At 38.4% G+C, this 23,324-nt stretch overlaps 1 protein-coding gene across 2 annotated transcripts; it reads right to left on the bottom strand.

Moving 5' to 3' along the window:
• Positions 1-4,949: 4,949 nt before the first annotated feature.
• EEF1E1 (eukaryotic translation elongation factor 1 epsilon 1) lies at positions 4,950-22,114 on the bottom strand. Of its 2 annotated transcripts, none has more exons than XM_053937697.1 (4): positions 21,891-22,114; positions 19,729-19,929; positions 12,602-12,697; positions 4,950-5,603 (listed from the first exon to the last, which is right to left on the bottom strand). In XM_053937697.1, the coding sequence occupies exons 1-4, from the start codon at positions 22,065-22,067 to the stop codon at positions 5,463-5,465; spliced, it is 615 nt and encodes a 204-aa protein (XP_053793672.1). In that variant the 5' UTR covers positions 22,068-22,114; the 3' UTR covers positions 4,950-5,462. The 2 variants fall into 2 exon arrangements, with proteins under 2 accessions (XP_053793672.1, XP_053793680.1); XM_053937705.1 differs by having other exon boundaries at positions 21,866-22,014.
• Between the last annotated feature and the right edge of the window lie 1,210 nt (positions 22,115-23,324).

The following is a 23,324-nucleotide window of genomic DNA, read 5'->3' as shown; positions in this document are numbered from 1 at the left end:
TGGCTAGCCTGGGGCTACCTGCCTCTTTGAAATGGAATAGACATCACCTACGAGCTGTCAAATTAGATCACCAGCCTGAAAATGCTGAAAGAGATTTAGTTCTTCCAACAGAGAAGGGAAAGTTTAATGGATGAAAATCTTCCTAAAGGGGCCAAGGTAGTGTGGGAGGGGAAAGGGGAATCCTTCAGATGCAGCAACAATGAAAAATTAATCACTTCCCACCTGCCTGCAGAGTGAGAGATGGGATGCACTGTAGTCACTACCAGCATGGAAAATAAAGGCCACGCCTGCAGGAACATGCACAGAGCAGCAACAAGTAATGCTTGTTACAATATCGATCCCCCTTTCCAAATCAGTGATATCATTATGTTGCCCTGGAGCTGGGCTCTGAGGTATGATACATCTCACATTCAAGACATGCAGTGGTGGGATACAAAGGCCCAGTCTGAATCTGAAAACTCGGCAAAGCAAGAGGTGCATTATGGCATTTCCCCTTTAATTTATTTTGCAATAAAATTCCAAAACAAAGAAAATGTGTCTAATTGAAATCAATTTTGATACATAAATAGAAAAAAAAAATTAAGATTACCAAGTGAGTAAACATGTGCTCAGGTGTATGGTGAATATGAAAACTGGCACTTCCATCAGGGACAGCAGCAGCATGATCCAATTATAGATGCAAAAAAGAAATACTGCTCTCAGGTGGAAAATATTAAATGGAGCAATCCATTAAGCAGCTGTATCATTGCAATTACACTTTGAAGTTAAAGACTGTGAAACACACCAAGATTAAAAGAGATTATAAGATTAAAAACCAAAAGGGGAAAAAATCAAATAGGCCTACTGATCCCTCTTTCTAGAAAAAAAAAATCAAAAAGGCAGAAAAAAATTACATACTAGGTTCTGTATATACATACAATTGTAAAATCAATTTATGGCCATGCTAAGCAAATCTACTTGAAAAATCTATTCCCAACTTCAACATTCATGTAGCAGACAAACCATAAATCACCTGCAGAGATGCAAAGAAGATGCTAACAGATCAGAAAGAATATGAACCAGACTTCTGAATAGAAGAGCTTACACTGGATTTCTTAATAATGATTTTATTGGTCTATCTACTCCTTTATTTTCATCTCTCTCAGCTAATTGCTTTTAAAGTACATTGTCCTCTTCCAAACCAACATCTGTGTTTTGATCATCTACTGTTTTTTTAACCAAGCAGAAAATAAAGATAGCCAAGTTCTACTGCTCTTTCATCTGTATTGTTACTTGGGTGTATTTCACAGACAAAACCACTTCTAAGTCAGATTTTCATATAAAATAATTAATATAAATGAATGTCTTATTTGAATTGCAAAGTACATTTACATTAAACCTTACTTAGAGTCTCAGCTCCCTGGGAGTAACCCAGGATCCACACCCACACTGAAGGGTCCAGATTAATCTTCCATTAGCTATAATTGAAATTAATGTGTGTGTATGTGTGAGAATGAAACAAAGTGAAGTTGTAGAATTATCAAGATACTCCAAAGCTTTAACAACTATTGGGAAGTCTAAGGTGCACCTCACAAAAAATCAGCTCCTCATTTTTAGGCCTATGTCCTTCCAAAGATTCAGCCAGTAGCATGCAATTCCTGAGAGAAGGTCTACTTCAGTTTACAAATATTTTGAAAAGAGCTGGATAGACGATAGAGAAGGAATACAAGATGAGAAAGATTAAAAATATGTGAAAATACCACCTCTTACAGGCAAACAGCTAAAGTGTTTGCTAGGAGATTGCATTGGTAAAAGGTACTTTCTACACAAAGAATCTTGGGAAATTCAATAGATGCAAACTTATTCACAGCAAGTACTTACTGTGGGTGGGGTGAAGAAAGGTAACGAAACTGTCTGGATTGGACTCTTTCAAGTGTGAACCAGAAGTAATACCTTCTAACTCATTTTCTGTGTGAAACACTGGGATGCCAGCCTGGCAGGTAAATCACTCATGACCAGGAACATGACAGAAAACATGTTACACATTTAAGATATCATAAATAATTTCTTTAGTTTTGCTGCTCAAAAGCCTTCACTTCGGTTCCATTTGAATGGACAGATCTTAGTCCCCAGGTCTAAACTGGAACTATTTTTTTTTTGTTCAGTGTAAGCATTCCAAATTTCTCATTCCTACTCAATCTTTCCTAATCCCGTATTAAACCCAGATTTTTCTATAAATCACTGTTACCCAGTTACAAGTCTCAGAGCAAGGAACACCCCTAGAGACTTCGGAAGTCAAACTGAACTCTCACTTAAAAGTGAAGTTACACACACAAAGACAACTAAAAATCATCAGCACATTTCTAACATATCTCATGCAGTACTTGAACAACTGTTTCAACCTGGTTGGTCTACAAGCAGTCATCTTGGCATCAAGGGGAAAAAGTGCTATGTGTAGGATTTCACTGAACACTGAAAATTATCATATTTATTTCACTGTTGAATTCTTCTGTTGCTGAAAGGTTGTCATGCAGCACTATCTCACCATATGGCAACACACTCAAGTCCCAGGGGCACATACTTATAAGACCATAACATGTCAGGCCCCTTGAATAAATTAGAACAATTATGCAAAATAATAATACTGCAATGATGAGATACATTAACAAACGAAAATGATGCTGTTCATGAAATGCTGTGGAAATAAATTCCACACATCACTGTGGTCATCATCATCAAAATGCAAAGCAACGAAAGTAAAACATCACAGTGCCCTTCAGCAACTGGAGTTTTAAGAACTGAGAAAGGGGTTGCAAGGGAGCAGTCTCTTTTACTAATGTTCAGTGAAAGTATAACATGTTACAGAAAGAGGAAGTAGCTTTAAAAGCAGCTCAACATTCACCCATGCAAACCCTTTACACAGACCATCAATATTAATTTGAGAGCTCCCACTATGTATCTCATATTTTAAAACTATGAAGTATAGTTGTAAAAAATGTACCTCATAACAGTCTCAGACCAACTCAGAATTGTGTGATTTTTCAGAAGTTTTCTTACAGATTTATTTGTCCTTGATCAAAAGGCATGAGATAGAAAGGGGGAGAAGCGAGAAAAATCAATACCATCTGGTTTTCCCAGTCATCTCTCTAAAGGCAAAGTCTCAATTCATCCTTTGCTTTTAACCCTCTATCCCCTAAAGTTTCTCCAAGCAGGGGAAAGAAAATTGAATTATGCTCAAGTTACTATACAATAATGACCAAAGGTCTTTTAGATAGTAGAGAGTTAAATGTTACTAATCCACTTCTGAACACTTCATCTTTCTACTAGGTGAACTTTTTTTTTTTTTTTAACATTTCAGCAAGTAACACTTTTGTTGTACACCAGAGAAAATAAAACTAGCACAAGAGGCTAGGGGATACTGCAGCAGTAGCATGTAGCCAACCTGAGAAATCCCAATACTTGCAAACAGCAGCTGTTTGGGATTAAAAAAAAGATGACATTTTGTAGCATCATCTCTACAACAACCTAACTGAAAAGATGACAGTATTGTTCCCAGCAACATTTAGCTGTCTCAATTTCATTCTTCTCAGCTGTAATGTAAGCTATTTTCATGGATGAGGGCTTGAATATTTGCTTTAAAGAACTTAATTTTCACTTGCAAAAGCATAGTTAAGAACAATAAATCCATAAGATGAACGTGAAACTTCCCTAAACCCTGACCAAATGCACTGATGACTCACACCCATGCTCCCTCTTCAGAAAAAGAAAATGGTTAATTATAGCAGAATTTAGTAGAAATGCAGGTATTTTTCTAAGTCGTACCATCACTTACTTTCACACGTGAGGGAAAAAGCAAACTCACTTGAATACATACTATTAGGTAACAAATGTTTGAATAAATTGGATATTAAGAGTACAAGTAGTAACAGTAAACACCTGAAGTGCTCAGGCAGTTGAAAATGAAAAGATTTGAGAATGAAGTTTCTAATGTACATTTGTACTAAAACCCACTCCACAACTCTTGAACAGATGTCAAGATTTCAGAGAGGTCTTTGTAAGTACATAAGGTGAGCTTCTAAACAGCAAGGAACAGGAGTAGCTAGAAGTGGAGAATTAAGTCCCCAGGAAATTCTGACAAATTAAAGTTTTGCTTTTAAATAACTTGGTGTGCCTGTAAATACATCTTCAGTAAAAGAATTAAGAATAAAATGATGTATATCTACAGAAAACACCTATTATAGCCTGGAATTGTCTCAGTTATGGTTATCCTTCCAAGTTTCCTCTGTCTATTTATGTGTCAGGATATATTTTAATTACCTCATCTCATTATCTACTTTTTTTTTTAGGGCCTCTTGACATTCAAAATGCTCAAACATCTGTCCAAGATAGCTTTTTTATATTTACTGGGTGAGAGGCTTCTAAGTAGCACATAAAACAAAAGAATGTATTAGTGAAGTTGTCTGCTAAGCACTGCTGAAGAAACCAACATAGAAGTTCATTTATCAAATAAAATATCAAAGTATTTTTGTATTACTTTTGTGTCTTAAAAGAAATGTTATCTGAATTGTCCAGAAGGTAATTAACCAATTCAAGTTAGCACTTTCATACTTGTTACAAATAAAAACCAGAGGACCACACTCTACAGTAAAATGACCCATCCAAATGTGTTACTCAACAACAGTGTAGTTGGTTTTAAAGCCCATTTTAAACAATGGTAGTAAACTTGACAGAGCAGCAAATTACCTTAAGTTTTGGTTAGTTTTGTTGGGGGGTGGAAAAAGTGCACTTGCACTTGTGTAAAAAATGAAGTGAGGCACATGCAAAATCTTTAAGAACACTAACTTTGCTACCCAGTTTTAAAGAAAATATTTTTACAGTCAAAACAATACACCACAAGATGAAGCAGGAAGTGAACTAACCCTTTAAAAATCTTCTTTACTGAAGAAAAACTAGAAGGTTTCACAGCCAAATTAAGACTACAGTTTTAAAATAATTTATTCAGTCACATAAATACTTTGTAACATTTGCATGTTCCCTTTTTCACATCCTTGGCACACAATATAGCTCTTAACTTGTACAAAACTAGTGTAAACATTCATGGAAAACAAAATGAAAGGAAAGCTGGTTGACATACATAAACATTCAATAAATAGCAAAAGGAGTGAATAATTGATGGTAAAGATAATGTAATTTCACTTGAATGTTTAATTAAAAGAACCTTAAAATTTTTAAAAAATAATGAATTAAAACTCAATTTTTCCATCTTTCTACCATTTTTGTGTTTAATCAGATACACAATAATAATTCTTTAGTTCAAATTCTTGAATGAACAACAGCAATTCAATGCAGTTGTATCATCTGAGGCATTGACAGTTTCGGTTCACATACAGAAGGTTACAAAACAGTATTTGCAGGTTAGTGGCTTTGGACAGTACAACTTCTGAACTCCCACACCTCATTCCAACACAACATTAAGATTTGTCTTAATGAGCATTAGTGTACAATCTGTTCTTGATAAAGACGACATCAGACAGATGCTGTCGGACACCTGGGTAATGCTGAATGTGGTTGAACCATCGAGACACATTAAGGTATTTCTCCTTTTCTTGCACTGTGAGGTCCACCTGCATGGGGAATAAATACAAGGCACCAGTAACACCAGGCACTACATCATTAGAGTCATAACATGTGGTAAGGTGAAATAAACATGTGGTAAAGGTAATAATAAATTATTTAAACTCAAGTAACTTGTTACAGTCCAGCAGTGTTCTATCCTAATTTCACACAGTAAAACTCAAACCCATAATATGTACGGGAATTTAACCTACTCAAAGGAACAGACCTGGAGGTGGAATATACAGTTGCATGATAGAGAGGGGGGGAAAAGCCTGCATGAATTTAATGCATCTCTCTATTCATGGGGTCAGCATACAGTACAGGGCAGTGGAGGGAAGAGTTCCACAACATGCACAACCCTTTCATGTTCATTTAGCAGACAGTCTTGCCTCACAGGCAAAGTGACTACTTCATGTTTCAAGGTGCATTTTAAGCACAGGAGTAAGCTTTTTCCAGACAATTTCAGAGTGGATAGGATAATTGGAAATTGTTTTGTATGACTATTGCTCAAAATAGAATAGTTACTAAGAATCAGCATAACTTAACTATTCAGATCTGCTACCTTACATTATTAAGATAGCAATGGCATTATTCAAATTACAACAGTAAAAGAAGATAGCAATGGCATTATTCAAATTACAACAGTAAAAGAAACTGGAAACCTGCCCATACTTCATCAAAATATTTGAAGTACTATCACACAGAACAGCTTCAGGATCAATCAGGAAGAAGTCTCTATCACACTATTGCAACAGCTCCTTGTCACAGGATATGTGGCTAAGTTTAATGCAGAGCTTCAAGTCTATCCTTAATAAGAAGACTGGCTTAGGTTAAGTTATCTACAGTTACAGATCCAAATTCTACCTTTAAAAGTCTTTCAAATTTAGGTCAGCAGCACCCTCAAAGCTTTACTACAAAGTCTGTTATTATTTTGGAGTTTTTCAAGTCAGCTGTACAACTACTCCCATCTTGTATCACCTGTATTACTATTCTTGAGTAGCAATTTTATGTCTTCTTATTTCTCTGTAATCAAGTTGGCTTATCAGTTTAGACCATAATCTCTTTTCTCACATTGACATACAACAACTGAATTACAAATGGGGTAGTCCTCAAAACAGACTATAAAACCTGCATCAGGAACCAAATGTGATCCTCACATCAGCTCCCCTATCCTATCTCAACAAGAGTGAAACCAATCAGTGCAGGATTCACCTCACTTCATTTTCAGTTAGCCAATTCACCATCAAGCTTAACTTAAATCTTGACAATGCCAGCAGTCAATGAAGAAGGACACATCTGCAGAGGACAGTTTTACCACATAAATAGTGATCTAGACATGCCTAATATTTTTCATATTTAGATTTTTAAAGCTAATCAAGGTTAATCTCCTCAAAAGCTAAACAAATGGCATATTCCTTACACTTTGTTCTACAAACGCAAGATTTTATAGATGCTGCAGGTTCACTGAAAATTTGGTCTTGGGGACAGGACAGCTGGAAACAAATATGTTTCAACAAACTTTGGATCACAGAAAGAGATAAACATACTCATTTAGATATTCAGGTGTATGAGTAAAAAGCTGTTCTTTAAAACCTCATCATGTATTACATTTCACCTTGTGACATGCCCCCCTTTTGATTTCAGGAGTTTCCTATCAGATTTGCTGCTTCTCCTTGCTGTTCTCTCACATAGCGCAGCACTTGGCTGAGAACTGGGAAGCTTTAAACATGTAGCAGCAAAAAGAACGTAAGGATATATACTACAAGATGAACCAGTGGAAAAATACCAAGCGAGAAGAATTTCAAGGAGTTGCAGAAGGGAATTCTAAACCAATGGAACACAGCTTTAAAGCTCAACTAATGAGAAGTTAAGAGCATAGTTACTGTGGCAGTAACCAAAAGGCAGGGATCTTGCAGCTGCTCCTAAACCCAAGAAGCTGCTCTTCCTAGGGAACGTACCTGCCATAATACAAGCACAGCACTACAGATGTATTTCCTTCTGCAATTTTGTACTGTTATGAACCCCAGTTCAGGCAGTATGAGAAAATCTGCTCTTCTTGCTGCTGGCATGGAAATGTAAACATTGTTCCTACAGTTGTAGACTGATAGAAATGCGCAGAAAAACCATAAAAACCAGCCACGTATTTTTGCAGATCTAGAAATATAAGAGCGTTATTGGCAATTAAAGAAGTGAATAGCACTAACAAAGAGGGGGAAGAAAGTCTAGAATTTTTAAAGGCATTACAAATAAAAAGTGGAAGCTATAGTAATATAACACTGTTTCAGAAACTGCTGGAGTTTCTGCAAGTGCAGTATATTCAGGACCAAAAAAAAAAAAAAGCAGTACCATTTAGGGAAAGATGCTTTTCATCACCTGCAGTGTGCTATAATTAATGGTAGCTGGATGCTGATGCTTGATATGAAGCTGGAGGATCATTTACAAAGTAACACAGTGCGTGAAAACAACAATGTGTGTGCTCTAAAGCAATCTAAAACTACTGGAAGTGAAGAAAGGTATTTAAGTATGAGCAAATACTAAAATACTGAAACTTTAAGTTCCTTGAGTTCACAATAACCTTTTTCAAAGTCTTTAATAGATAAGCACCTGGTTATGGAAATGCTGAGCTAAATTTTAGATTTTGCAGCACATACAGTATTTCCTTCCCATAATCTTTTACTGCAAATTCTTGATCTTCATGTTTCTCCAATGTAAATAAAAAACAGAAGTCCGGAAAACTAGTCCTCTTTCATTCTGTTAGCACAGTGAAAAAACATCTGAAGGGCAAAACAGGCAGCTATGCTAATAATAAGACCTCTTTTTGTACTCTAGGCACAACAAGCAAGATATTTTTACTTATTTACATAATGTACTCTATCAGTGAAATATATTAAAAAGCACTTTGTGGCATGCTCTACTTTTTACTCGGAACATAACTCTTAGGTTAATTGTTTAGAGATCACTTCCATGGCATTTTTTACAACATTTTGTTAGATGGGTATTTTCTATTCTTCCTCATTAAATTAGATAATTCCCCCAAGTTAAGAAAGGCTGCTGTTCTGCTGTTAAAATAATTATTTGCTATTAAAGCAATTATTCTAATAGCAAAGAAGCAGACACTTAATTTGACAGACTTTTTTTTTCATGTCATGAAAAAAAAAAAAAGTCTTTTTCTTCCACTAGAAAGCTCACTGAGGGGAACCAAGGTGGTTATCATACAATGCAACTCAAAGAGTTTCTGAAAGGGCTAAAAATACACAAGCTTTAATTATATTTTCTTTCTGTAGCATTGGGGATGCAGGCATAAAGCCCCATTCCCACAACCTGCAGGTCATGGAAAATCTAAAAATACCTGCCTACATATGAACCTCTTCAACATGAGGAAAAGCATAGATACTATCTGACTTTTTAAACTTAGCCTTTAGATATGGGAGAAAAAGAAAAAAAAACAAACAGCTGGATGGTCTATTTCATGACATACATGTACTTTCACATAGTTTTGTCTAATTTTATGCTGTTAAAGGAATAAGCTTAAAATGACTTTTTTTTAGGTTAAAACTGCTTCTTTTGCAATTCAGTTGAAGAACTATTTTTAGTATCATTGCTTAGAAGAAAACCCTGTTACCTCAGTACTAAAATAAGCAACATGTCAGCAAATATTAACAAAAAGTCATGGCAATCTGTTTATTACAGGAAATATTCCTTATGAAAAAAATAACTCTAAAATAAACTACTATTGTAGTCTCATTATGGTTCAATATTAGTGGTTCTGACTCAAGGACAACTGCTTAGTTTGTTTTGTACTTGATCATATTCAGTTTGACACCAAACTTTTGATTGAGGCGTCTTCCATGTGCAGATACAAACTTCACCCATAAGTAATTTTCCAGACCTTATTAAGGAAATTTTCAAGTCAGACAGATAGATTTGAGACCACTTCCTTGGTTCTGACAACATTTTTGAAGTATAAAAGCAGATCAATCATCATATTGATTACTTATCTTGAAATAAATCTGGACTTGAGCTGATCAAAAATATTTACAAATTAAGGTATCTGGAAACTTAAAAAAAATTAAAAAATCCCCCAAATTAGAAAACAGGTTCATTACCACAGGGGGATTTTAATGCTCGCTGATTGCCTAAGCTAACCTCAAGCAATGCTTTTAAGTTCATGTTTTCTCTGCAATCTATGCTTTAACCTAGTAGAGTTTTATTGTTCATATTAATCCACACATGTATATCTGGAATTGAAGTGTCTATAAGACAACAATATTAATGTTACATACACAGAGACATCAATTATATATGACAATGTAGATCACATTGATTGAAAATGCAGTATCAAGCATTACATTTTTTGGGTGTTTGTAACCTACATTATGATGCAGAACAGCATGTACTATTTAGTTCCTGCCTTATTACTATGAGTGTGTATTTCTAATTAAAAGACCCAAAACAGATTCTGTCTGCAAAATCCCTGAAACACTACCTGTGAATCTGATTCTCACTGATTGAAATAGTAATTCATTTCCCACAATATGGATTTTTCAACACATTGCACTACTGTATTTATTAGGATAACTAGAAGAGACAGAGAGAATGAAAGGCAGGCACACAATTGCAGAATTAAGAGTTGCTGCTGTTCAGTAAACAAACTGTCAGTTCAAATGGATGAGCCTGAACAGTGAAGAAGCAGACTCCAGAACCCCTCCTGGATAATGGGAAGGGCAAAATGAAGATGGGAGGGAGGAATGAATAGAAAGATGCATGATCTATACTCAGAGAAACCAAGATATCACAGGTGAAGAACTGAGCTATAGGAGTGGTTGGTCTTAAAAACTTTTTCAAAGAAACGTGAATCAGAAGGGTTTTAAAGTTTTACTACTTGGCTTATTCAGGATGACCATGGTATGTCAGTAGTATTTACAGTATCCTATCACTAATGTCTGTGTTAGCATGTAGTTTTTAGTCTATCAAAAGCAGACATTAACCTTTAAGGTACTACCAGTGATATTTTCAGATCAATTTTCTAGACAACTTGATGGACAGCAAGATCTGTGGGTGTGCCCTATGCCCCATGTCTCCCATTTCTACCTCCTTTCTTAAAGCATCATAGGAAACACGTATTGATATTTTGCACAAGGCTTAGCTGAAGCAATGGTGGATATGACAAACTGCTTCTCTGAACTACATCACATGAGATACAGCAGCTATCCCTGCCTCCCCCATAAAGCTTAGGGCAGAGCAGCAGCTCTGGACATACTCTCTTCCAATTACAAGAGAAATTAAAATAATTAAAAGACATTAGAAAACATAAAATCACAAGATTCTACAGTTGAAGATCCTGCCTCTGTATGTTTATCAATTCTGAAACCTTCACAATACATGTAATTCCTAGTTAGTAGCTCCTAGATTTTCCTATTTATTTAGAACAGTCACCCTGTTGCTTGCCCTTTATACCTTTCCGATTCAGAAAATTACCTTTGATGAAATTAAACATTTCAGAAACAGATGCTGTACTATAAACTTGTCCCAAGTAGTGTCTGGATGTTTGCAGGCACCCAGGAGCACTAAGTCATTTGTTTTTACCATCTGTTCTATTTCCCAAAGCAATAACTTGTATCTTTTCATCTTGATTAGGTGGTCTACTCTAGAGCAAACTCTAAATTTAAAATGTTTGGATTTTCCCCTGCCAAGTTTTTTTTTTAAAAAAGTCTCATTTGAACTTGTACTCTCTTACAGAATATAAAATCTTATTTTTAGAAAATACTTATAGTCTTTTTTATGTCTGCATATCATATGTGAAAGGTAACCCATTCTGACACTGTAACCGACACATCTACTGCTTAAGATATTTTACAAGGTAAATAATTTAACAGAATTAATTCTATGTGACTTACTCTAGCATGTTTTCAAAAACCTTTTGAAATGAAGCTTCCCTGTCCTGTGCTTGACAATCATTTGAACTTTTACTCCTGGACAGTCAAGATACAGATACATAAGTTTTCTTTAATTTCTGGTAGAATTTCACTACTTGATTACCCCTCCCCTCTGCTTCCATTTTGAAATGTATTCTTCTACACTTCTCCCAGAGCTCTACTTTTAATTGTATAAAAGTAACCATTCACCCAGCTGATTGAATTCAATTCTCAGACACACATGCATTTGTCAGAGGCATCTCCTTCTAATTATCTTCACTCCCCCCTTCAATTTTCTAATGCAAAACTGACTGATTTCGTCTTTTCCCAAGAATTTTTATGTGAGTCCTTTGGTTTCTTCCCACTCCAGAGAATGACAATGGCTCATTTACAAACACATTCCAGCCACCAAAATGCATATAGCGTCTACTGGTTTATCTTTAAATTAGCACTTGGGGTTCAGAACTGAAGGTGCACTTCATAGTAGCCTGAGCTGACTACAAATAATCTCAACATCTTCCTCACCCAGAACAAATTTATTTTTGGCGTGGGGCTTTTTTTCCTTCTCTTCCTAAGCACCAACTCCTTATGTTATTTTCATATTATGTACCTTATCAAGCCTTATCACTTAAGTCTGGAAACACAAACGACAATTTGTTATGGCTCAAATGTTTTTCTATGTATTAAGGAGCTTAATTTACATGCATTTGTATTTCTCTAATACTAATGGAGTAATACTTTCAGTTCTGACACATCCTTTCAGCCTCATTTATCTATTTGCCCCCATGTACTTATGTGACTGTAGTTCAGTGAGGTTTCAGACTTGAAAAGGCAAGAGCCCTCAATCGTAGAAACACAGGGATAGGTATCACCCTTTCTATATTTTGCAGAGGAAACGAAAGCATTCTGACACTACAGGTCTTTTGACAGATCCATAGCTAAATATTCAAGAATAAAATGGAAAACTTAAAAACAAGTTTTATTTTCCTCTGTTCTGTTCAGTAAGTTAACTTCTACGACAATAAAATGTCCTTTAGATAAGTAGCAATTATGATAGCTGTACATATAAAAATGATGCAAGTAATGCTTACCATGATATGATGCAATCCATAGTACATCAAAATGTCTGCTAAGGTAAAAATGTTTCCTGCAAGGTAGACTTTATCTTCAAGGTGCATGTTAAGATCCTAAAAAGGAAGAAATCATTATACTGCTGTAGTATGGACTTTGTGAAACGATATATTAATGCAGTTGTTAAAAATAATAGAAATTTCCTCTGGAGACCATGAATATAAAATAAACACCAGTTTTAAGTTATGCCAACTCTGCAAACAAAACAGATAATAAAAGAAAAAATTCTAGAAAGCAAGTGACAAGATAATAAAATAAAATATCATTCTTTTAACAGTGAGAATTAGGTAAAAATTTAAATGCTGATCTATAAACAAAGTGCTTTATATGTAGCAAAATTTTTGTAAATGCAAATGTAAATTATTTTAAGCTGGCTCCACAGAAATACTTTCAAGTCTGTCTTTTCTTGGCTTCTAATTACTCAGTTCAAAAATTAGAGTTGTGTATTTATTATGAGTGCAAATTCTAATGTTTAACATTTGATTAATGGAAAATGCAGTCCTATGATAAAAGGACAGCATACTGTTCTTCCAGCAGCAGCTATGCCTGTTCTCCAGGACTCCGTGCAGCTGGCCAGCAAGGTTCTGGAACTCCAAATGTCTAAGGACCAGGAAAACACACCGGAATAGTGGGGTGGGAGACAAGGTGTTTCAAGCTTGATGCTGGTATCTTGATACCCATCAGTTGCTGTCACTTGACACCTGCTTTTATTAATGTAGAAGTTACTGCTAGCAATTCTTTGTGACTGATATTGTCAATTCAGCTGCCATCCAAGTCTTTAGGAAGAGAGAATTTCCAGCATTTTAAGATCATCTCAACTGTTCCAGATCAGAGGCTATGAGGGTGGGTAGTAGAAGGTTTCCATTCAGGTTCAGTAAATAATTATTTAAAATGCATATAAACAGAGACTCCTCTCCATGGCTTTTTGTATGCAGCCATTCTCTGCCAGAAAACAAGGTGACAGGCTCATTGTTGCCCAAGTTTATCAGTTCTGAGGACAGAGGCATCACACATCAGCTCTACCTCTTTACCTGTCCTTCCTTTTCTCCAAATCCTACCTACTTGTAATCCAATTTATACACCTTTCTGCCCCCCCTCTTTTTTCTAAATAAATATGACAATAAAATTACCTACTTTAACCGTGACTCCAGCATAAGCCAGCTTTAGTTTTACAGTATTATTTTCAGGTATCTACAAAAACAGTTTCCCAGCTTTGCCTTGGATTTGGAAACTCCCCTAATTTGAAGGAAAAAAAAGAAGCACACAATGCTTAAGTGGCTTAAGCCACTCCCTTCCCCTGCCCCAGAAACAGAGGTAAGCAGCTTAAACATAACTAACATTTTCAAAAATTTTAATTTTTCAGTCTCAATTAGAGCACATTCCATTTTCAGACATTTTACTGAATAAACAAGTCTTGGGCAAGGAGAAGAGGGTTAATATTTAGTGAACAATTGAAAAATTATATTTGGCCTTCAGCATGTTGCACTTTTTGGGGTTACATAATTTTACTGATATCGGGATTTCCCATAATGCATATATAGAAAATAAACCAAGACCAAACCACCAAAGTAGAATGTTGAGACTTTAAGACATCTAACCTGGCATTTGCTTTTGACAAGTTCGACTCCATTAAGCCACTATTCTTTGAAAACCTCTTCATGACAGGACTCCCGTACTTCTGTAATATTTGAACATCCCCATGTCTGGTTTGATTTCTTTTATTAGAACAAATCAGGGAAACATATTAACCCCTGCATAGTTAAAATTCTGTAAGGTCAACTGCCCCTGGCTATATAGCTTCTTTTCTTTAGAATGGTTTACTGCTTTGTTCATGTTAGTGGGTGCTCAAATTACCTCAAACATGTAACTACAGTTCTGTGGAATTTTCTACATGCAACACAAAGGCAAATCCAATGTTAAGAAGAAAAAACCCCAAACCTAAAGATCTTCTTTATTAGAAAAAAAAAATCCACAGACTTGTCTGTTTTGAAACAAATTCTCTGACTAGCATTTTTCATTTCAATTAACCAGAAATTCCACATGCATTGTAATGAAAACTATCACCACAGAAATGATATCTTCTCCCCCTCCTCCCCTGCTCTTCTTGGCTTAGGCTATGGAATCAGGATTTTGTAAAGGAAAAAGCTCATTATCTCTGAAGGTAGCATCACCACAGTTATTTCCCTGCTGAAAATTTTGGATTTCTTCACCAAAGAAATTACAGCATTACTCAGCTAATTCTGAATTTTATATTGCATGTGTACACTCAATACACATAGTTATCAGTAAAAAAATCCTAAAACTTTAAAGGCAAGGTAAGCCATCACAGCATGAACAATTATTTATTCTGGTTCATCAAATTTTATGAAGTCAGTTAACTGAGCAAATTAAATTTGACAAAAATAGTTTAGTCTTGTATAAATTAGCATTAGTTTACAATTCTGGTTTTGAACATGTACTTTCCTCCCCTAAAATACAGACATTCCGATTTTATTCTGCAAGTCACACAAATTCAGAAACACCATATTTTTTTCATGTGCATTAGGCACATTTACTTAATCTTGCCTCATGGGTTATGCTTCCCATGGATGATTATATTACTGGCTAATAGCCAAATGTGCTAAAATTCCCAAAAGTCAAGTTTGCTCAAGTGACCACAGTATTAAAGTGAAATAGTGTTCCAGTCCTGGAGAGATTAATGAAAATATGAACACAAAACTCTACAGAATTTCTATCACATGCAGGAAATTCAGGTCTGCTGGCTGTCAACTGAATAATTTGTCTTTCATGTACTGGACACCATTACTTAAATTAATTCCATATATACAAACCCAGGATTAAAAAATCAAGATAGTCCCAGAAGTTGCTTGTAACTATATAAACTTACTGTTGCATTCCTTTGGGAAACTCTCGAATTTCAGACAGGTACTTAAGGCATAGCTGCATTACAATGCATTAAAACTGCATACACTGAACAACTGCAGTAATTCAAACACCATTTTTGGGTAAGAGGGGGAGAAAAGCAACAGAAAGAGTTGTTACATTATTTATGGACTAACTGATGGATTTCCATTTGCTTGTTCTATTTGGAAAAAAAATCCTATTTACAGTCTCTATCTAGCAACAGCTCAACACATCCCATTCAGAGCACGTGTCTCAGCACCCCCAGCACTGCTTACTGCCTGTTAAATATGCAATCCAATGGCCCCAAATCCATTTAATCTGCTCAGGCTGCTGAATCCCTGCCAATCACTGCCAGTTGTGACAGTGGCTCGGATATGGAACTGTTGCTTCTTAGGACAACTCAGGAGCTTCCAACAGACCTAATCACACTCTGCTTTTGTTCTGGATGTTTTGCCCACAACACCCTGCTGGTGTATGTGCTTCCCTTACACACAGACATCCTGTCCTTTCAGTCAGCAAGATTCTCGAGGTCATTTATGCCCTAAATGCTTTTACGTCTCTCGCACCATGCAAAGACAAAAAGCTGAGCAGTCCAAAATGTTTCAAGAAAGCCCCTGACAATGCAGAACCCAAGAAAGGGTTTCTGCAGCCACATCCAAGAAAAGCAGAACTACACTTTTGATACATAGATGTGTTTTTAATTCTCATGCAAGACTCTTCTCTCTAACTGGCAAACTATGAGCTAAACCTGGTCTGGAAGAATATTATATTACTGAGTTTCCTGTAAAAGAAGAAAAATAATTAACAAATATTGCTGCAATAATAAAAAATCAACCTTTAAACCTGTAAGTGTGCAAAAAAACAGTGTACAGAGCTGTGGATTAATGGCATGAACAGAGCATGGATTAACCTGCTTTTGTACCTGTGGAAACAGTAATTTTTCAAGCAAGCACATTAAATAGATATTGAAGCTCTCTTATTCAGATTTCTATTTGGATTTAATGATTTCAGCCAGCCAGCACAGGAGATTGCGATAAAGCTAACTGAAATCATGGAACATTGTTGTCTATGAGACACTTAGTTATCATCCTTCAGAGACCAGAAGTTTCTACATTTATGTGGATGCTTTTACGTGAATTTAACAAGCTACCAGTTATTTGTCAGAGGTTTCTGAAGATGGGGTATGAGGGGGGAAGAATCCTCAGGTTTAAAATACCTAAAATTGATAAAGCAGAGGCATTAAAATCTCCTGAACAGAATTCACTAACACCTAAGTAGACATTTGATGGCACAGAGGAACAGAAAAGACACTGGTTATTCCACATGACAACTCAGAAATTTTCAGATTTTTTTTTTCCTACAGAGCTTAAATTACCACTAACTAAACATCAAAGAAACAAAAGATTATACTCTTTTACCCTGTGGAAAAGAAAGTTAATGTAAGGCATTGTATATTATGCTATCACTGCTATTGGCATTCATCATTCCTACAGATCTGCTGAGGAACAGATTTGGAGCAAAAGTACTGCTCCCATTTATTTTGTCAAGTACAGAAGCACAAATCAAAATTAGACAAAACTCAACAAGCCCTTTATTGGTCCATTCTGAACATTGTGGCATTTGCTCTGCATGAATATGAAAACCCTGGTTGAGATGGTCTATTTCACCATAATTTTCCTGCCAAGTAACAGCTTTAGGCAACACATTAGTAAGAACAATTTAACAACCTATTTTCGTAAAGCAAACAGAAAATCCTTCCAATTCAAATTAACAAACATGAAACCAGTTATTTACTGACATTTTGTAGAACCAGAACATCAGTTAAGGGTTAAATAGAGGCAGCCTAAAGTTTATAGCAGAAGTTACTGAACTGTTTTGGTGCAGCTTATTATAAATTGTGGCTCTAGGCTGCAACCGTCCCAAGACTGCCATTGTGTATTCCAGACACGTTGTAAAACTACAGCCTCAGACTTCCCTCCCTATTTTAGTTCTTTTTTTTTTCACTCATACTCCCTTTTGGCACAGTATACTTTAATGGTAGGCTGCCCCTTTTCTGATTAATCATGGTGGCAAGAGAACAAATTAAAAAAAAAAAAAAGCTCTTAATTGCTATACTATGAAATTATTAGTGCTGAAACAATTCCACAGCAGCCTTGTGTTAAAATAAATTCTGGTTATTCAACACTTGCTTTAAAAAAATCCACAGAAAAACATTTAAATGCACTTAAAGGCAGAGATTCTCTCTAAAGTAACACCGTTTGTTTCTCAGTAAGGAAATTTTGCTTTGCTTGGAAATGCTTGATATATCCACATATTTGTATTTCAGCATATTGTCTTTTCTACACAACCAGTGTCACTAAGGCCAAAGATGGAAAGGGATCCCAGCTCCAGCAGGAAACTACCATATCTCTGCATCTGGTTTTAATGCTCCAATGCAGTTCTGCAAATACTCAAATGTATGTGCTGACACTGCAGGTATGGTCCCTAAAACTATCCTGAGCTCATGAATTTTGTAACAACAAGACAGAAAACTTGCTTTTGGTTTTTATAAAAGGCAAGAGAGGTAAATGCAAGTTAGTTATTTGTTCTCATATGGTCTTCTCACAGTTTGGGAGAAAAAAAAGCATCACAAGTTTCAAGTTTGTTCAAGGAATGACTGAAACTCTGTGACCCTTGTCATAAAAGTTTAGACAACAGGGACCTCCATGGGCCACCTCGTCCATACCATAGCTAAACCAAGTTACCATACCAAGTTAAACCCTGATTAGGCAGTGCCTCCTTCAATCAAGTTCTAAAAATCTGAAAGGGTTGACAGTTTTCATGCTGTATCGGTAGAGTAACCATGACTATGAAGGTTTTGATAGCATTTGCACACAGAAAGTATGAGCAGATGTGTTACAATGTAAACATAAGCAATATAAGCAATGTAAACAAACTAATTATTAACCAATGGAAGATATTCCCCAGATCCAATGAAACCAAGATAACTCAAGATTATTTGGGGCTCTAGTGAGAGAAATGGTTTGTCAGGGTTTTCACCAAGTTGGTAGGTAATGCAGGCACCATAGGCTTCAAGACCAAGGGGGCTATCAGCTCGAAGAGTAACAAAACGTTGTTTTGTATCACTTTAAGATGCATTTTCCTTTAAGTAACAGTGTTAATACTGCTCCGGTTTGTCTTTGGGTTCTGCACACCTCGTCAGAGCCAGAATAATAATAGGACTCTGCCAGCTTCAAGAACAGTCAACCTTGCAGCTCACAAATTTCTAAACTCAGACTCACTGGCAGCACTGACCAATGTAACTCTCCATCTAAAACATACTTTTAAAACTAGAAAAAATAAACACTTGAAAAATTGATTGAATTTCACTGCCCTTTTATACATAATTTGTAAACAGTGCTTAACAGTGTAAAGCAAATTTTCTCTTCAAGTTGTTCCCACAAGACTGCAAAAATACTTATTACCAGTTGCAAGGAGTAAGGAAAATAGAGTAAGTTTTGCTATCTGCTCCTTGCCATCTGGCTGCTCAAACAACAAGGGGGACCCTCGATATTCTCTTTTCTGCTTCCACCTGTTTAAGATGAAGTAAGCTTCAGCCTACAATAAAAGTTTAATAACAGCAGACCAAGGACTCCACACAAAGTAGCTCAGTGTTAAGGACAGTTTTGTAGAGGCTCCTTTATGATTTCAGTTTTCATACACAATTCTGTCCAGTACGTCCTTTTAGCATCAATACCAATTACCACAGCATCAACTATGGCTTGTATCCCACAATTGCCACATCATTAAGAATAGCTCTTAAAACAAACAGAGACGTGTTATCCTGGAACACAACATCAACTTGCTTATAACCAAGAAGATAGTATGAAACTGGTGCTTCACACAGGCAGCTGAACAGTCTCTAAACTGCGGGGAACACCCTTCACAATTTACAGCCATTGAGCACTGCAAGAGCTCTGCTTCATGTACATTACAGTTTTAGCTGTTTTTCTGTTTCAGGTTGCTGGGTATTTTTGTCAATAAAAGTGAAAAGCAGGAAAAGCCAGTACTTAGTGATACTGTCAAGCCTTTAGAATTTGTTAAATTTTATTAATTGGATGCTCACACAAACATTAGCACTGTAATCTTCTTCAAGGTCCAGTCACTCCAAAATTCAGTGGCAAGGTAATTAAGCACTCCTTACCTTCAGAACTGTCCTAGTATCTTCCTTACTGCAGCCTCCATTTACCCGGGTCACTCTGTATTCCAGCCACTGCTGCACCACAGCCTTTTCCTCAGCAGTGCTCCCCAGCAGTTGGTCTTTCCTAGCCTGCCTGACCAGGTGGGCAGCGATGGTCATCAACCCTGTCAGCCCAGGGCCATTGTTGGTTTGGAGAACAGGAACCTGGAAGTGGAAACAGAAGGGGAATGAATGGCTATTGGTTTTTTGTGCTCCCTCAGAACATAGAACCATTCAGGTAAAGGTGGTGCCATCAAAACCAAGTCTGTGTTCACTTTTTGCTCTTTGGGGTGTTTTATTTTCAATTCTTACAGAAGAACATGAACAAATCAGGACACCTTTAGCTCCAATTAAGCAAATTCTGTCAATATTAGGCAGAAATAGCATTGCTTGTTCTAACACTGGCAGAAATCTTATTATTAACTGATTTCTAACTCATTTCCAAATTCAGGACTCTGACTTAAGACTGTGAAGTCAGTAGCATCCAACTTCTCTCTGAGCAAGCAGGCTGCAGTAACCAAACCTCCTGAAAAGCTTATTCCTACATACTGTACCATTCCAAAACACCCTGAATAGCAGTCTGACACCAGCAGGACAACACAACACACCTCCAGCTTTAGCCATGATGTCTTTATGAGTGACAGCAGCATGTGTTCAACCGTGGGAAAGGAACCTGGACCATCACCTCAAGAAATGAAGTGAGTGAACTGAACTCACTGCAACAGGCTGAAGTCCATTCAGGCATTTATGACATAAAATGAAAGAAACTGAATAAAATGCAACACTTTTAAAATATTTGACCACACAGAAAAGTCTGTTTATGTCCAGATTTATTTAATCTAAGGTGCAAGCTGGAAGCATAATATTATTTTTGTACTTGTATCAAGAATCTTTCACTACCATCATGTTTTTTTTTTTTTTTTCCACTGAGCTTCCAGCCAGAAAAGCTACACAGAGACCTAGTTACTTGGAGTTTTCAGCATTATGCTTTATGGTAATAGCACTAAAATACCAGCTGGGCTGGAAAACAATTAAGGCAGTTTTTGCAACTGAAGAACACACATACATATTCAGGACTCTAGTCATAAACTGTCAGTGAAAAAACCCAAAACATAAGACAACCGCAGAGCTTCATTTCTCAACCAACCTTCTCCAGGAGGGAGGCTCAAACAAAGGGCTCATAAATTTGTGACACTGCCAACTCTAAATTGCATTTTTCATGCCTTAGGTGCCTCTTAAACCATGGAACCTAATGTTTCCAGGTAAACTTTGAAACACTAAGACATCTAGAACCACAGAATCATCAAAGTTGGAAAGGACCTTTAAGAGCATCCAGTCCAGCATCCACCCAGCACTGCCACTGCAACCCTAAATCACCACCCAGTGCCACATCCAGACAGCTCTTAAACGTCTCCAGAAATGGATACTCCACCCTGGGCAACCTAATCCAATGCCTGAGCACCACCAGGGAAAAACATTTGCTAATATCTAATCTGAGTCTCCCTTGTCTCAGCTTAGGCCATTCCCTCTGGCCCTCTCACTGCAGGCTCCCACCCCACTACAACCTCATGTCAGGTAGGAGTACTTTAAAAGAATAAAATATTTAAGAGCAACACGTCCTCAATGCAGACATCTTCCTCTTATCAAAGCAGCACCTTTTTCTTCCCATGTAATTTACTCAAGATAGCACAGACGCGACTCGCAGAGGCATAGGGAAAGTAAAGTGCTGAAAGAACAAGTATAAATCAAGCCGAAATCCCGTCCATGACACATGATGACCCTTCCCACAAGCAGAGGGAAGGAGTTTCCAGAGCCTACAGGCTCGCAGGCAGCGAGGCCCTAAAAAACCCACAACATATGTGAGTTGGTGAGGGAAGGGCTGGAGGGAGCACAGGTGAGACGACTCAAGGAGACGTCGGCTGGTCTGGTATCTGGGGGGCCGCAGCCACCGTCACATCGGTGTCTGGGGGGGAATTGCCAGGGAGGCGAGAAGGGAAGCTCGGAAGGAAGGAGCCACTGGGGAAAGGAGACCAGAGGACGCCCGCCCTCCCACGCGCGTCGCCACCGCCACCCGCTCCAGGCCCCTCCTCGCTCCCTTCACCTTCCGCTCCCCCTGGACGCCGTACTTGTTCCCGCCCGGCAGCCCCAGCAGCCGCTCCAGCAGCTCCAGCTCCTCGGCGCCCCGCACCGCTGCCGCCATCTTGCGCGGCGGGACACGCGGGACAAGGAAGGAGGGCGGCAACAACCGCTCGCCCCATTGGCGGACAGCGCCACGGCGCCTCCGAAGGAAGCGCCACTGCCATTGGCCCGAAAGGGCCGGCCAGCCAATGAGAAGCCAAGGGAGGCTTCGCGTCCAGCGTTCGGGGGGCAAGGGAGAAGTAGCGGGGTCACGGCCGACGCATGCGCAGTTGCGCCTGCACGTCCCCGGCCGCATGGCGGGCCAGGCACGCGCGCGCCTAAGCCGCGCCTCCGGGGCGGGGCCCTGCGGGGGGCGGGGCCATGTGAGGGGCGGGGCCTTGCGGGGGCGGGGCCTTGCGGGGGCGGGGCAGCCGTGAGGGGCGGAGGAGGCGGAGCCGCCCCTTTGCCCACCCCTGGCGGGGCGGGGGCAGCGGATGAGGTGTCCCGGCATTGGGGTTTCACGGCATCGGTTTGGCCGAAAAGACCTTAGCGATCGCGGAGTCCCGTCTATGACCCAACACCACCATGTCAGTTGGACCATGGCACTGACTGCCACGTCCAGTCTGTTCTTCAACACCTCCAGAGATGGTGACTCCATCACCTCGCTGGGCAGCCGATTCCAATGCTAATTCCACCTTTTCTTGGGAAAATTTCCTCCTGATGGCCAGCCTGAACATCCCCTGGTGCAGCTTTAGGCCGTTTCCTCTTGCCCTGTTGCTGGTTGCCTGGCAGAAGAGGCCGATCCCCACGTGGCTACAGCCCCCTTGCAGGCAGCTGTGGAGAGTGATAAGGTCACCCCTGAGCCTCCTCTTCTCCAGGCTCAACACTCCCAGCTTGCTCAGCCACTCCTCACAGCACTTCTGCTCCAGACCTTTCCCAGCTTCACTGCCCTTCTCTGGACAGCTCCGGTGTCCCAGCCTGCCAGCCCCTCATTGCTCGGTTCCATGGATGGCTCAGTGCTACACAAGGAGCTGCCCCCAGGTTGTCCACAGAGACGGTCCTTCCCTTCTCCTGAGCTTCTCAGGAGCCATTGCACCACTTCTATCCATCCATTCACCCGTCCTGCCTTCCTCCATCTAGCAAATCTTGAACTTGTCCAAGTGCAGCCAAATTTAGTAGGGGAGGCTGAAGTTTTGTGGAGAGCTACATCTCTAGGGATCTAGTGAAAATATCAGCCAGAACCAAGGTGCTACTCAAAGGCATAAAAGAAGGAGGAGGAGGAGGGATAAAAGTAGGGTTAAGAAGATCATCCTAATCACCACTGTTAATGGTGGCAGTGGAGCTAAGAGATAAACCCCACAAAATCTCAGCTGGCCATAAAATAGCCTTACTTAACTGCACTTTAGTGTATTTGAGATTTGATGAAGACATGATTTAATGAC

This window comes from Vidua chalybeata, chromosome 1 (genome assembly GCF_026979565.1).
Source record: "Vidua chalybeata isolate OUT-0048 chromosome 1, bVidCha1 merged haplotype, whole genome shotgun sequence".
Taxonomy (NCBI): domain Eukaryota; kingdom Metazoa; phylum Chordata; class Aves; order Passeriformes; family Viduidae; genus Vidua; species Vidua chalybeata.
Note: the sequence above shows the minus strand (reverse complement) of the source record. Positions and strands in the feature narration are given on the sequence as shown.